At 36.6% G+C, this 12219-nt stretch overlaps 1 protein-coding gene across 1 annotated transcript; it reads left to right on the forward strand.

Moving 5' to 3' along the window:
- The first annotated feature begins 976 nt into the window (after positions 1-976).
- On the forward strand, positions 977-7599 carry LOC108376703 (BTB/POZ domain-containing protein 7-like). The gene is made up of 4 exons (XM_017632933.1): positions 977-1655; positions 1721-2632; positions 3974-5617; positions 7054-7599. Exons 1-4 carry the CDS (start codon positions 1272-1274, stop codon positions 7192-7194), a joined length of 3081 nt encoding a protein of 1026 aa, XP_017488422.1. The 5' UTR covers positions 977-1271; the 3' UTR covers positions 7195-7599.
- The last annotated feature ends 4620 nt before the right edge of the window (positions 7600-12219 follow it).

A 12219-nucleotide genomic window follows, 5' to 3' on the forward strand; every position in this document is an offset into this window, starting at 1 on the left:
TTTGTGGAAGTTTAACACCATAGTACTGCTTGTTTATGTTTTTCTTTTTATCGGAACATATTTTGTTTGAGTAGTTTTTTCATGTATACAGTGCTCAAAATTTTCACTTCTCTTCCTTCCATGCCCTCTTTGTTAAAGTATGAGTAGTTTACATATTTGAAAAAAACTTCACAGTGAAGCAAACTGAATTCCGATGCAGACCTTTAATAAAAAGAATCTCCTCAGATGGCAAAACAGTTTAAGCTTAACAAATCTGCAGAAAAATATTTAAAAATATTTTCAACGCAATCGTATTAATGAGATTTTTGATGGTGTTTTTTTTTAACTTTTTTCAAAGATTGATTTATGAAAAACTTGAATAACTAGGCCAAAACTACTCCGATTTAGACTTATGTTGTCTCATTCCCACTCTTTATTTCTGTTTCTCATTCACGTCCGAATTTTTTTCCAAATACCAACACATCTTGGAATAACGCTCATTCATCCTACCTTTGTCTTTCATCATTTGAATGAGGTTATTAGCAAAGAAAATGTTTTCAAATTTTTTAAAAATATTTTTATGCAAATTTTATAAGCTTAAACCTTTTAGTCGTTAGAGGGGATTTTTTTTTTCAAAAAAATCTTTAAGAAACTTTTTTATTCATAAAAAAATTTCATTTTTGGAGGTATTTTCAAATCGGTCCAACTCACGTAAATCTTAATATTTTTCCGAAATATTTTGGTGGAAGTCCTAAAATATAATAGATTTTATAATTCCAATGGAAACACAGTACCGATTTTTTTTTGTGTGGAGAGTGATGCAGTCTAATGTACATACATATATGCTTAAGGAATACTGTATAAAAATTTTAAACGCCAATATTTAATTACTTTTAAATAATATGGCTTTTAAGTTAAGGCGTGCGAGTAAATGTGTATATGTATGTACATATAAGTATGTATTTTCTTGTACGTATATACATACTTATGTGTGTGCCCAGATGAAACTCAGAACTTCCAGCGTTCTTTAAAAATAAAATCGTATTTCAATAATGTTCTCCTTTTCATTATTTCAGAATTTCACCATATAGTATATTCAACCAAAGGCAGCTAGAAATCTTAAGTACTGAGAAAACTTCATCCAGGTGTATATCGATATTCTGCCCTCAAAAGTTGGATTATCTCAAAAGGGAGTAAATAAGTTCATATATTCAAAACAGCTGTGTAGTATTCATTTCATGGAAACCTGATTGTAATCCTGTGTGTCTAACTCCTCTCGATTGCTGATAAAAATGGGCGCAACTGCTTCGACTGGCGGTTACCCAATGCCGGCGGCCTCAAGCAGCAATAGTGGAGGTGGAGGTAGCTCTAGCCTGCTGTTGCCTTCTTCAGCTGCACTAGCAACCAGTGTTTCTGGAAGCAGTGGTGGTGGTCCAGGTAGCAGCTCCTCTGTCATGGGTGCCGCAGGTGCTGGTGTTCCTCATTTCCGGGAGCAGCGTCGAAAGCGAGTGACTGGCTTTGCCACACTGAAGCGGAAATTCATACGTCGGCGACGCTCTTCAAAAGCCTGTGATCATGCGCGTGTACTTCGCGATTTCGTATCCGACTGGACCCCGCTCGAGCTAGCAGCGTTATGTGAGGAATATGAAGCGTTGGCCGCTCTAAGAGATCTATCGGTAATAAAAAATATCCCGGAAAAATTACTGAATCTATGTATAAATATTTGCTTAATGCTTTATAGGTGCAAGCGGAGCTGGCGCGTCCTCCTGCAACAACATTCAAGCAGGATTTAGCCGCAATTTACGATTTGAAAACTTGCACTGACTGTGATCTTGTGTTTCGCGGCTCTATTTTTCCGGTACATCGGTCGATATTATCTTCGCGCTGTTCGTATTTCAGAGATTTACTGGCGGGCTGTCCGGGTTTCGGTGCCCGCATTTGTTTAGAATTGCCAACATCGCCCATAGATGTTCAGCTGTTCTCATCGTTATTGCGTTACCTGTACACGGGTGATCTATGTCCACATGACCCCTCTATGGATATTAGTTTACTGCGGCAGCTGGGAGATGACTTTGGCACGCCGAATCCGTTGGAGCATGACTTGCGGTATTTGCTCGAAACCGGGGATTATGCTGATGCGGCGTTGGTGTTCACAGCAGAAGGCACCGATTATCATCGGCCAGATTCAGGAAGTTCCGAGTACGGATTTCGACCGAAACTCGAATTACCTTGCCACAAGGCAATCCTTAGCGCCCGGTCGCCCTTCTTTCGGAATCTCATAGCACGTCGTACGCGCAATATTGACGAGTACACAGAGCGAGCATTGCATGTGCCCACTCGAATCGTACTTGATGAGACAGTGATACCAAAACGATATGCGCGAGTGCTATTGCATGCCATTTACCTGGACACAGTCGATCTGACGTTAATATTACGTGGCGCAGGGTCGGGAAATTCGGCGGGATCACTGGGCGAGGTGCACGCTTTGACGAATACGGGACGTGCGCGACCCACGCCCTTAGAGGAGGCTATGGAACTGTATCAGATTGGAAGGTTTCTCGAATTAGACATTCTAGCGCAAGGTTGCGAGGATCTGATACTTGAGTGGTTAACGTTGGATACACTACCGACGGTGCTTAAGTGGGGATCTCAGGTGCGCAAACTTATTTTGAATAAAATAGTTTAAGATAGCAGCTAATTTAGATTTCTCAAGTGAAAAAAAATGTGATACATGGTGCATTAGGGCTCTCTCTTTCATCTCCGTCTCTCTCTCTTACCGTCTATATAAATATTGAAAATGATTTTTTAGGTTGAGTTCAAAATTTGAATTAAGAAGATTAAGATTAAGTTTAACTTAAAGATTAGAGTAAATATTGAGGTTAAAATTCATATTAATATTAAGAATACGGTTAAAAGCTTAAACATACGGTAGCGTTGATCCGGATTAACTCGGACTTAATCCGGACCAACTGAAGTTAATTTCCGAGTTGATCCGGATCAACGCTGCCGTCTGTTTATGCTTTGAGATGAAGACAAAAACTGAGACTAAGGTTAAGCTTAAATTTGAGATTAAGATTAAGACTGAGATTAAGAATAAAAGATAATTAGGGCCAGTTTGTCGGTGCTGATAAGTTTAAACTACTGACCAGTTTTTCAGTGCGAGTTTAAGGCCGCTTCATAGCTTAGTTGTTTTGTAGGGCAACATTGTTTTTTCTTTATGCAGATACAAAGCTTCAGCTATTCATTTTCACATTTGACACGATCGCGTTTCAAATACTGAAAGAATACACAAGGCAACAGTCATTTTGTTGCGGCAAAAGTTAAAGCTGTTTTTGATAGCCTTTTTTGTGCTGATTACGAATCCGTAAGCATAAAGTTTCCATCAGCTCCAGATTTTGAGAAAAACGAGGTCAAAGTGCCAACAAATAGTGTTTTTTTGCAATATTTTAGAAGGTCTACGGACTTATCTCCTACAATGTTTCGTATGTGAGCGCCCATAGCAGGTATAGACGTGCAGTAAACTCCAAATTTCGGAAACAATTTTAATTTTACCATCCTCTTTCTAAATTTTGGCAGCTGATTACAAATATACAACTTAACAGCTGATAGTTTAAACTTGGTTTAACCCAGCCAGATTGGGCGTTTAAATTTAGTTAAAACTACGTTTAAATTTGATTGAAAAACTCCACTCTGATTTTAAACTTAGTTTAGTTGGTTTAAATAAGATTAGCCAATCAAATGTCAGCCAGATGGGCTAGATAAACGCAGTTTACGTAATCTAAGTTTAAACTGGCACTGAAAAACTGGACCTTATTGTGTATATGTTTTGTGGAAAACGGGAAGGACATTGTAAAGCTTCTTGTCTGACATATGTATCTCCTTTAAACATAGCTACATAATAACAATTCAAAAAAACAAGAAGTGACCGTAGAAGTTCTATTTCTATATTGTGAATCAGGTCTACTAAGTGTTTGTAATAATTTTCAATTTGCAGCCACACGGTTCCGCTTGGGTGTATCGGCAAGCGTGCCAGTACCTTCGGGAGGAGTTTTCTGCAGTAATCGCTTCACCGGTGCTACATCAACTGGACAAGTCCCAGCTGATACACGTACTGCAGAGTAATTTTTTGCAAGCATCAGAGTTGGAGGTGCTGCAGGCTGTGCTTAAATGGGGAGAACAAGAACTTATAAGGCGTATGGAAGATCGTGAACCAAATATTTTGTCACACACAGCGCATTCAGTGACGAGAAAAGGCGTGAAAAAGCGCGACCTAAGTGACGTTGAGTTACGGGAGATTCTCTCCGAGTTGCTGCCATTAGTTCGTATGGATCACGTTTTGCCGCCCAATAGTGAAGTGCTCGCACAAGCTATTCGTCGGGGGCTTGTGAGTACGCCACCTTCTCATATGATCGGTGACGACCGGGAAAATTTGCGAGTCAACGCTTGGATACGTGGGGGAAAGAACCAAGGCCTGTTTGTTCGGCCGCGGCTTTTCATGCCGTACTTTGAAGAAGTAAAGGTATTGCTTGAAGATCGAATGGCGTCATCTCAACATCAAGCGGAGCTGATGCGCATGCGGCGATCACGCCACTTGCCCGACATTCCCGACACTTTGTACATGGTATCTCGCATAAACGCAGCGGCAAAACCTAGTGTATCCACTGCGGCGGCTGTAACTGGGAAAGAAAGCGTAAATATTTTGGCCGCAGCTGCCGCCATACCGCCGCCTGACACACAAACGTTAGCAGCTTTGCTCAAACGCGAGCACAAATTGCACCAGTCGCCCATGTGCCAACGTGCTTTGCTGCTGCCGCTTTCATCAAAACATGAAATTGATCGACAGATACGTCTCCGTGTAGTGCGCGAATTCAATTTACCGGATGCGGTGTCAGACCTGCTAGAGACATCACTGTTAAGCAATCAGAATGCGGCAGCTGCGTCCGCATCCGTCGCAACTACTATAGCTGACGACATTGGCATCACTTCCACCACTCAAACTGATCCCGATCTCATCGAAGACGATGACCAAACGCCTCCTCCTTCTCCCGCCGCTGCATGCTCTGTGCCACGACTAACTACGACTGGCGGCTTTCTCTCGACATCGATGGGATCGTCGGCTGCTTCATCTACCTGTGGAGGCGAAGGTATACAACCATGCTATAGCCGAAATTTAACTTTCCCCCGACAACATCCAGGCGGTTTATTGGGTTTGGGCAGCAGCGTTGGAGGAGGCATGCCAACAAATGTGGCTAATGGCGGCGGTGGTGCTCTACAAGCAAATTACGCGCGTCTTTCAGCTTCAGTACATCATCGTAGCGATTTACCCGCACTGATCACAGAAGGTGACTATCGCTTTCCGCATGGCAGTGCGCTGGGGATCGATGTTGGTGCCGAGGGGGGTGGGGGAGCGGTTGCTTGTGGCGAGGGGGGTAACGGTGGACATTTGTCGGATATGATGCCCGATGTAGCGATGGCAACGGCATCGTTAGGCCAGTTGCATTTGGCGAACAACACCAATAACGGCAACAACGGGGACCTACACGAAAGTCTGCAACTAGATTTGGGAGATGGGCCGAGTCATATAATGGGAGGAGGAGCACCTGGCGCTGCTGGACCTCTGGGATTGCGTGGTTTGCAGGTAATAGTACATTCAAATTTGCACCATATATCTAATTAAATGAATGAAAAGCTTCAGCTTTGAGTTTACAAATGATTTCATTAAAAACTTCGCGAATTTTCCAACCGTTTGATAAGCTGTTTGTACATATCGCCGCTACCATGTCAAACTATCGAATGTGAAAATCGGTACTTTTCAGGTGAGCAAAGAAACTGTTGCAAAAAATGTTGTTGTCATTAGGAAAGTGTGGGATCCGGGGACACTTTTTTAAAGCCAGACTTTAGCATGGTAGCGACGATATACCGCCTGGTCCCTGTGCGCGAGTTCTTGTAGCTGAAATCTGTTCTCACTTTGCTAATTTTTGTGCAGAACTGCTTTTGAGTAGATGCGCTTCGGCCACTCTTTAAAAATTCCCTATGACTTTTATCAGTCAACTCCAGCTGCACTGTTCACTAAACTTGTGTGGCGTTTTTCACACATTTTAGCATATAAACATGAATTACTTGTGGAAGAAAATGCCCAAGACCGTTTGCGAAAAAAATTAAAAAAAAATCAACGTCAGTTGTTATAAACTGCCCTTGTTACATGAAAAAAAATGCAAAAGCCGCCAGCAAAAGAAAAATTTTAAATATCAATGCGATTTTTTTTTTTTTAATTTCAAAAGCATTGTAACTGCATACCCAACAATTTTATAAGAATTCTGATTAGAAAGCTCAAAATTTTGATAATAATGTGTGGGGTTTTTATTAATTCTGTATAAAGTTTGATTTTGATGGTTTTGGTTGAAGCATGAACCACATTCTTATAAAAAAAAAAAAAAAAAATTGCTTTTTAACACTGTAAATATTGAAAACAAAACACCATTCATCCACTTTTGACCGTCAGTTTATATAAAACGAAAGAGAAACAAATTTAATTTTTAGAAAATGCGTTTGGGCAGTGCAATTTTTTAAACGGCAGGTAAAATTTTAACTGTTGTTTCGGAAAAATTGGCAAAAACTTTTATTTATCTTATTTTAATTTTTCTTAAAATACAGAAGCAACAAACTTAGATGAAAAATAAATAAACACATCGTATTCTTATACGTACTTCATACGCTTCGCTATAGATATCGAACAGCTGATTGCAGTTTACCGACAGCCAAAAAAGTTATTAAGCTTGACTTTGCAATAATTTGGTTGTCGGATAGACCACTAAAAATATAATTCCATAAAAAAATTCACGGAGAAAGCTGCTGAAGTACCAAGCTCAATGGGAAGACCCTCTAATTTTTTTTTTATATTATTGTTTTTCTGTTTGCTTAAAAAATTGCTATATTTTTTCCAACAACGAATTTCATGTAATTTAATTCGAACTGGGTTTTACTCATTTACCTAGTTAAACCTAGTTCTCATTTATTATTCTTTATTTTATGAACATTTTCTGTTATTTGATAATAAATTTTGTTGGTTTTCAGCACCCACTACCACCTAGCAACTATCACCACTTTATGCAGCGCTCGAATTCACCATTTGACATGTTGCGTCAAGGTCAACATTCGCCAGCACCACATCCCCCTCCTGGGACCTACAATTCCGGACCGCCCAGATTCTTATAGAGTTTGCGAGTGGCCCCCGATCAGGGCCTTTATTTTAGCATGCCTTTTTGAGGAACAAATGCAAGTTAAACCAAAAATAAGGTTTGCGGGCTTCGACTCACAGCGATGAATCTAAGCAGAAGCCCAGGCCAAATCCCCTGACAAATTTAATTGCGACTGGGGCATTGTATGTTATTGCACTCAAAATTTAAATAAAAGCTAAAATAAGAGGCACGATACAAATGAAGTGGAAGAAAAGAAAACTTAAACGACAAACTCGCACACAACATAATAAGTTAAGGTAACGAAGAAGCGAACGGTAGAAAAGGAAGTGAACAGCCACAAGGTGCTGCACTATTGTAAAGTAATGTAAAATGCGGATGAGTTCAGTAAACTAAAGAAATATCTAATTAAAAAAAAAAAAAAAGAAACAAATAAGCAAGCAAACAAATTAATTGTGAACCTAGGTATGTATATAAAAAAAAACAAATTTGCGTATACATATACACTGACACAAATTATTTAGTTTCAAAGTATGAATAAAAATACCCTTATATATACAGATACATACTATATATTATATATACAGATGCATACAGCTAGATCAAAATATTTTCCAACATTTGCGTAAAACGTTTCATTTGAATGAAATAAATACTAAAAACGTTGTGAAAAGTCTAAATTCGCAAATGCAAAATTAGCCAGCAATCAAAAGCAAGAGCATATGAATTTATATGCTGTTACAACAACAAGTGCATAAGAAAAGTCCTTGCCAAATGCGTAGAAACCCAAAAAATTGACAAACTGAAATTTTGCAATAAGTTGTTAATTTTGTTTATGATTTGTAAATAATTAGAAATGAAATGAGGCCGCCGTTTTAAGCCGCCTCTAAACGTCAAATAGTTTTAAAGGGAAGCCGTTTTCGTGACAGGTGGTGTTTTTTTTTGTTATATTAACAATGTTTTTCAAGTTAAAGTTCTTTTGTTATTTTGTTTTATAAAAATATTGTTCATACTGTAACTAAAGCCATATAAATTAAAGTTTTAAACTTTATATGAAATATAGAAAAATTCAGAATTTTTCATCTGAATTGTTGTAAAATTTTTGCGTCATGAAATTTTAGTTTCCGTCATCTCTGGTTTGGTTCGGAGACAACCGACACAACGCCGAAACCGGGAAATCATTCCACAATGCATCATACCCCTGCCCTGTCGGAAACACCAACCAGGAAAGTGAGAATTTTGGTTAAAGCATGAACAATATTTTTATAAAAAAATAACAAAGCATTTTAAATAAAAAAATATTAAAAAAATATATATTAAATAAAAAAACATTCACTTAGTTTTGATCGCCAGTGTATTTAAAATCCAAATTTCATAAAATTCTATTTTGTTTACAAAAAGTACAATCATATGATTTCGTTGACAAAATTGTCGCCAGTCATATGAAATTTATATGTAAATCATATGCAATATTGCATTTGCATTATTTTAGTTTTAAGAACTATTCAAATCATTGAAAAGTATTGAAATGCGCGCAATTACCATATAAATAAATTTACAAAACTCTCCAGTGAAAGCTTTCCGCCGGAGCTATTTGATTTTGTTTCCATTGTCGCGACAATTTTGTTAGAGTGACAATTGTCAGCACAATTGTCGACAATATTATCACAATGGTTTTCCAAAAATGTTCACAGTTGCCTACAAACGTGTATGAAACAGGAAGAATGTTTTATAGAAAAATCGACAATTGTCGCAGCAGTCACTTTTATAAAATAGGCTCCAGATCGTGATGGGTTATACTTTGCCCTTTAAATTTTTGATTTTTGGCAATTTTTTGTAGTTATCGAACGCTGTTTTGTGGTAATTTGTACTGATTATACCAATTATTGCGATATTAATCAAGACTATACAATATTACATACATACATATTTCGATTGCCGTTGTTGTTGTAACAGCATGCAACTTCCCCAGAGTTTTTTGGAATGGTGCTGGAGTGATATAAATCGTGTCGTGGGAACGTACTACGATTGTCACTTCATTTTGTTTCACATTTATTTGCGGCCTCAGATTTACTAAATATCTAAAGAGAATGCAATATCGTTTGAATCTAGAATCCAACTATCTTAATTCTGAATATTACTGGAATTTTTCTCCTAGCGGATAAAATTTCTCCCGAGAGCAAATCCTAGAAAATTTAAATTACTCGCGAAAAAATGTCGGCCAAAAAATAGGGAAGAGGAAATTTCGAATATTATAAGAGCTAGTTTGTTTCGTTACAATAACACCGGGCGGCACTGATTTTGGTGCGGCAAATGTTAAAGCTGTTTTTGATATACTTTTTTGTACTGATTACGACCCCATAAGTATAAAGTTTCCATAAGCTCGAGATTTTGAGATAAACGGGGTCAAATCGCATATTTCATTCAAGTATTCAAGTATTAATGTATTAGACATTTTGTGACTGTTTTGTGGACATTTTAGCAAGTTTAGTAAATTTTTCAGGTCATTCATTTTGTTATAAGCATAAAAATGTCTGGTAACATAGTTGAAAGTGGCCGTGTCTGCATTCACCGTGTAAACAGACAAAAAGTAGTATCGGAAAGTTTGATTTTCATAAATAAAAACTGCTTTCGAAAGCCATTTTACATGCAAGGTGTAACTACTCCTGCAATCTCTTTTGGAAATTCTTGAGTTTGACAGACTTTTGAAAAGTTTACCACTCTTGTTTTCAAGATGGCGGCGGCGACTCCAAAACCCGAAAATTAAGTTTTACATTCCTTGCGATTGGCCTCGCAGCATTAAAAAAAAAAAAATTGACCACTATGCAAAAAATAGGCAGATTACCAGTTTTGGACTCTGGTTTTGCTATACTTTTCACATTAACTTGTTTTCATAATTTGCTATTCGCTTGCCTTAGTAGGTTCATTATGCATAGTTAGGTAATTACAAAAAGACAAGTACAAGTAGTCCCAAAAGCTTTTTCGAATGAAACAATATTTACTCTATTGCAAGTACAGTTCTTGAAAATTTATTTCTGTAGAATAGCATTGTCTAAATGTGTTTCGCAAAGCAAAATGAATTTGAGTAGTCTCCAAGACGCTCAGCGGCGTCAGTGGGCATCAATTTTTTAATCAACTGTAACTTGTACTTGTGGAGAGACACAACAAATCTTTACACATAATGCATTATAAGGAACTTTAAGGAACATTTAAAGACACTTGCACCGTTTCCACATTTCTCGACGACCTTGGTCGCTCCGTCCGAGATTTCGTAATATGTGATGCAAATTACAAAACATCAGACACGCAATAATGGCAAAATTATTCACCCTTATTTTGGTGCCGAATTGGCATCACCGGCGTCGATTTCGATAACTATTGTTGATACATGTTTTTGCTTTCATTGCCTGAAATGTTCGGTATCCTCGTGCCTAGAACTTGATAAAAACATTTATTGACCAAAACGGCAACACGAAACTTGCGAACGACTTTTTCAGGCTATTTTCGCGACTAATTTGCCTCGACGCTTTTTGAGGCACAAGCAATGCGCTTTTCATACAATTTTCGCTTTTCATACTATTTATTCGCATGGAATTGGCGATGAGGCTGTATATTTTCCTTGTTTTAAGAGTAAAATTCCGTTTTTGAGTTGCGAAAGTATTCTAATAAATGAGAATGTTTCTTTTTACAAGGTTTGGGTATCGGAATTTTGATCAGAAAGTTATATAAAATTTATTTCTGCATAAAGATTTAATATTTGCATAGAAGATTTACAAACGCGAAATATTTACGTATGTACATGCATATGTATGTCTGTATGTATGTACATAAATATTATATGAACCTACTTCTCACTCATATTATTACATATCTTCATGAATAACAACTCATTTGGTTAAGAAATTTGCTTCAGCTCTTCTTTGGTTAGTTAGTAAAAGTTTCCAGACCCTCAAGCTAGAGTACCTCCGCTCTTATTTTTTTAAATGTACCTCCTAAAGCTAAACTGTATGTAACAATGTATGTATATGAGTAGAATTGAAATAAGTATATAATTTAATTTCACTAAGAACGCGTATTGAATATAAATACATATATTTATTATAATTCTATGTAATAAGACTTTATTTCTATGCTACTATATAAATATGTGTTTACATTTAATATTCTAATTTAAAATAATGTAAAAAAGATTTAGAATTTTCGCAAATGTTATAAAATTTATAAGCGCAATGTAAACAAGAGAAAACTTTTCGCAGTAAAATAATAATAATCTTAAAAATAAATTGAAACATATTTAAATGAGCTGAAGATGCAGCCCATTTAGCATAAAAATAAAAAATAAAAATTATATATAAATATATGAAATTATACTGCATTAACAAAAATAAACAATTAAAAACAAAAACGAAAAAAATGCGAAATATCGTTTAAGAAATGTTGTATTTGAAGAGAAAAAATTAATAAAAATCAAAAATGTACAAAAAATACTTTTGGATTTTTTTTTGAAAAATTAGCTTAACCGTTGGTTTTCGCTACATCGCACAATTTTTTTGCTAGCGCATCTGCTGCCTAAAGTAATAAATCGGTTGGCGGCCAACCCGTGAATATGTAGCACATAATACGTGGTCCATGCGTAAAATAATATTTTTTATTTTTCACTTTTATTTCAATATGTTTTGATTAAAAGAAAAATACCGATAAAAATAAAATATTTCACACAAACAACAAAAAATATAATCGATAATCGCATGAGGCTATTGCCTGAAATTTTTTAAAATGCACTTAGTGGCATTGTGCTACTCTGATAGCACGGCCCAGTAATCATAGTCAACTTATGTACAGCAGACTGCATCACTCCCCATCAAAAAAAAAAAAATTGGTACTGTTTTCCACTGGAATTATAAAATCTATTACATTTTAAAACTTCCACCAAAATACCTCGCAAAAATATTAAGATTTACGTGAACTGGACCGATTTGAAAATACCTCCCAAAATTGAGTTTTTTATTAATAAAAAGTTTTTTTTAGATTTTTTTTTAAATAT

The sequence above is a fragment of the Rhagoletis zephyria genome, unplaced genomic scaffold (genome assembly GCF_001687245.7).
Source record: "Rhagoletis zephyria isolate East Lansing unplaced genomic scaffold, Rhagoletis_zephyria_1.1 Rzeph_scaffold_10841, whole genome shotgun sequence".
Classification (NCBI taxonomy): domain Eukaryota; kingdom Metazoa; phylum Arthropoda; class Insecta; order Diptera; family Tephritidae; genus Rhagoletis; species Rhagoletis zephyria.

What these genes read in the sequence shown, in the direction of transcription:
- LOC108376703 (XM_017632933.1), top strand. Translation starts at nt 1,272, where the DNA reads ATGGGCGCAACTGCTTCGACTGGCGGTTACCCAATGCCGGCGGCCTCA. An exon ending in CCGCTCTAAGAGATCTATCG is followed by an intron (nt 1,656 to 1,720) that starts GTAATAAAAAAT and finishes AATGCTTTATAG; the next exon opens with GTGCAAGCGGAGCTGGCGCG. An exon ending in TGGGATTGCGTGGTTTGCAG is followed by an intron (nt 5,618 to 7,053) that starts GTAATAGTACAT and finishes GTTGGTTTTCAG; the next exon opens with CACCCACTACCACCTAGCAA.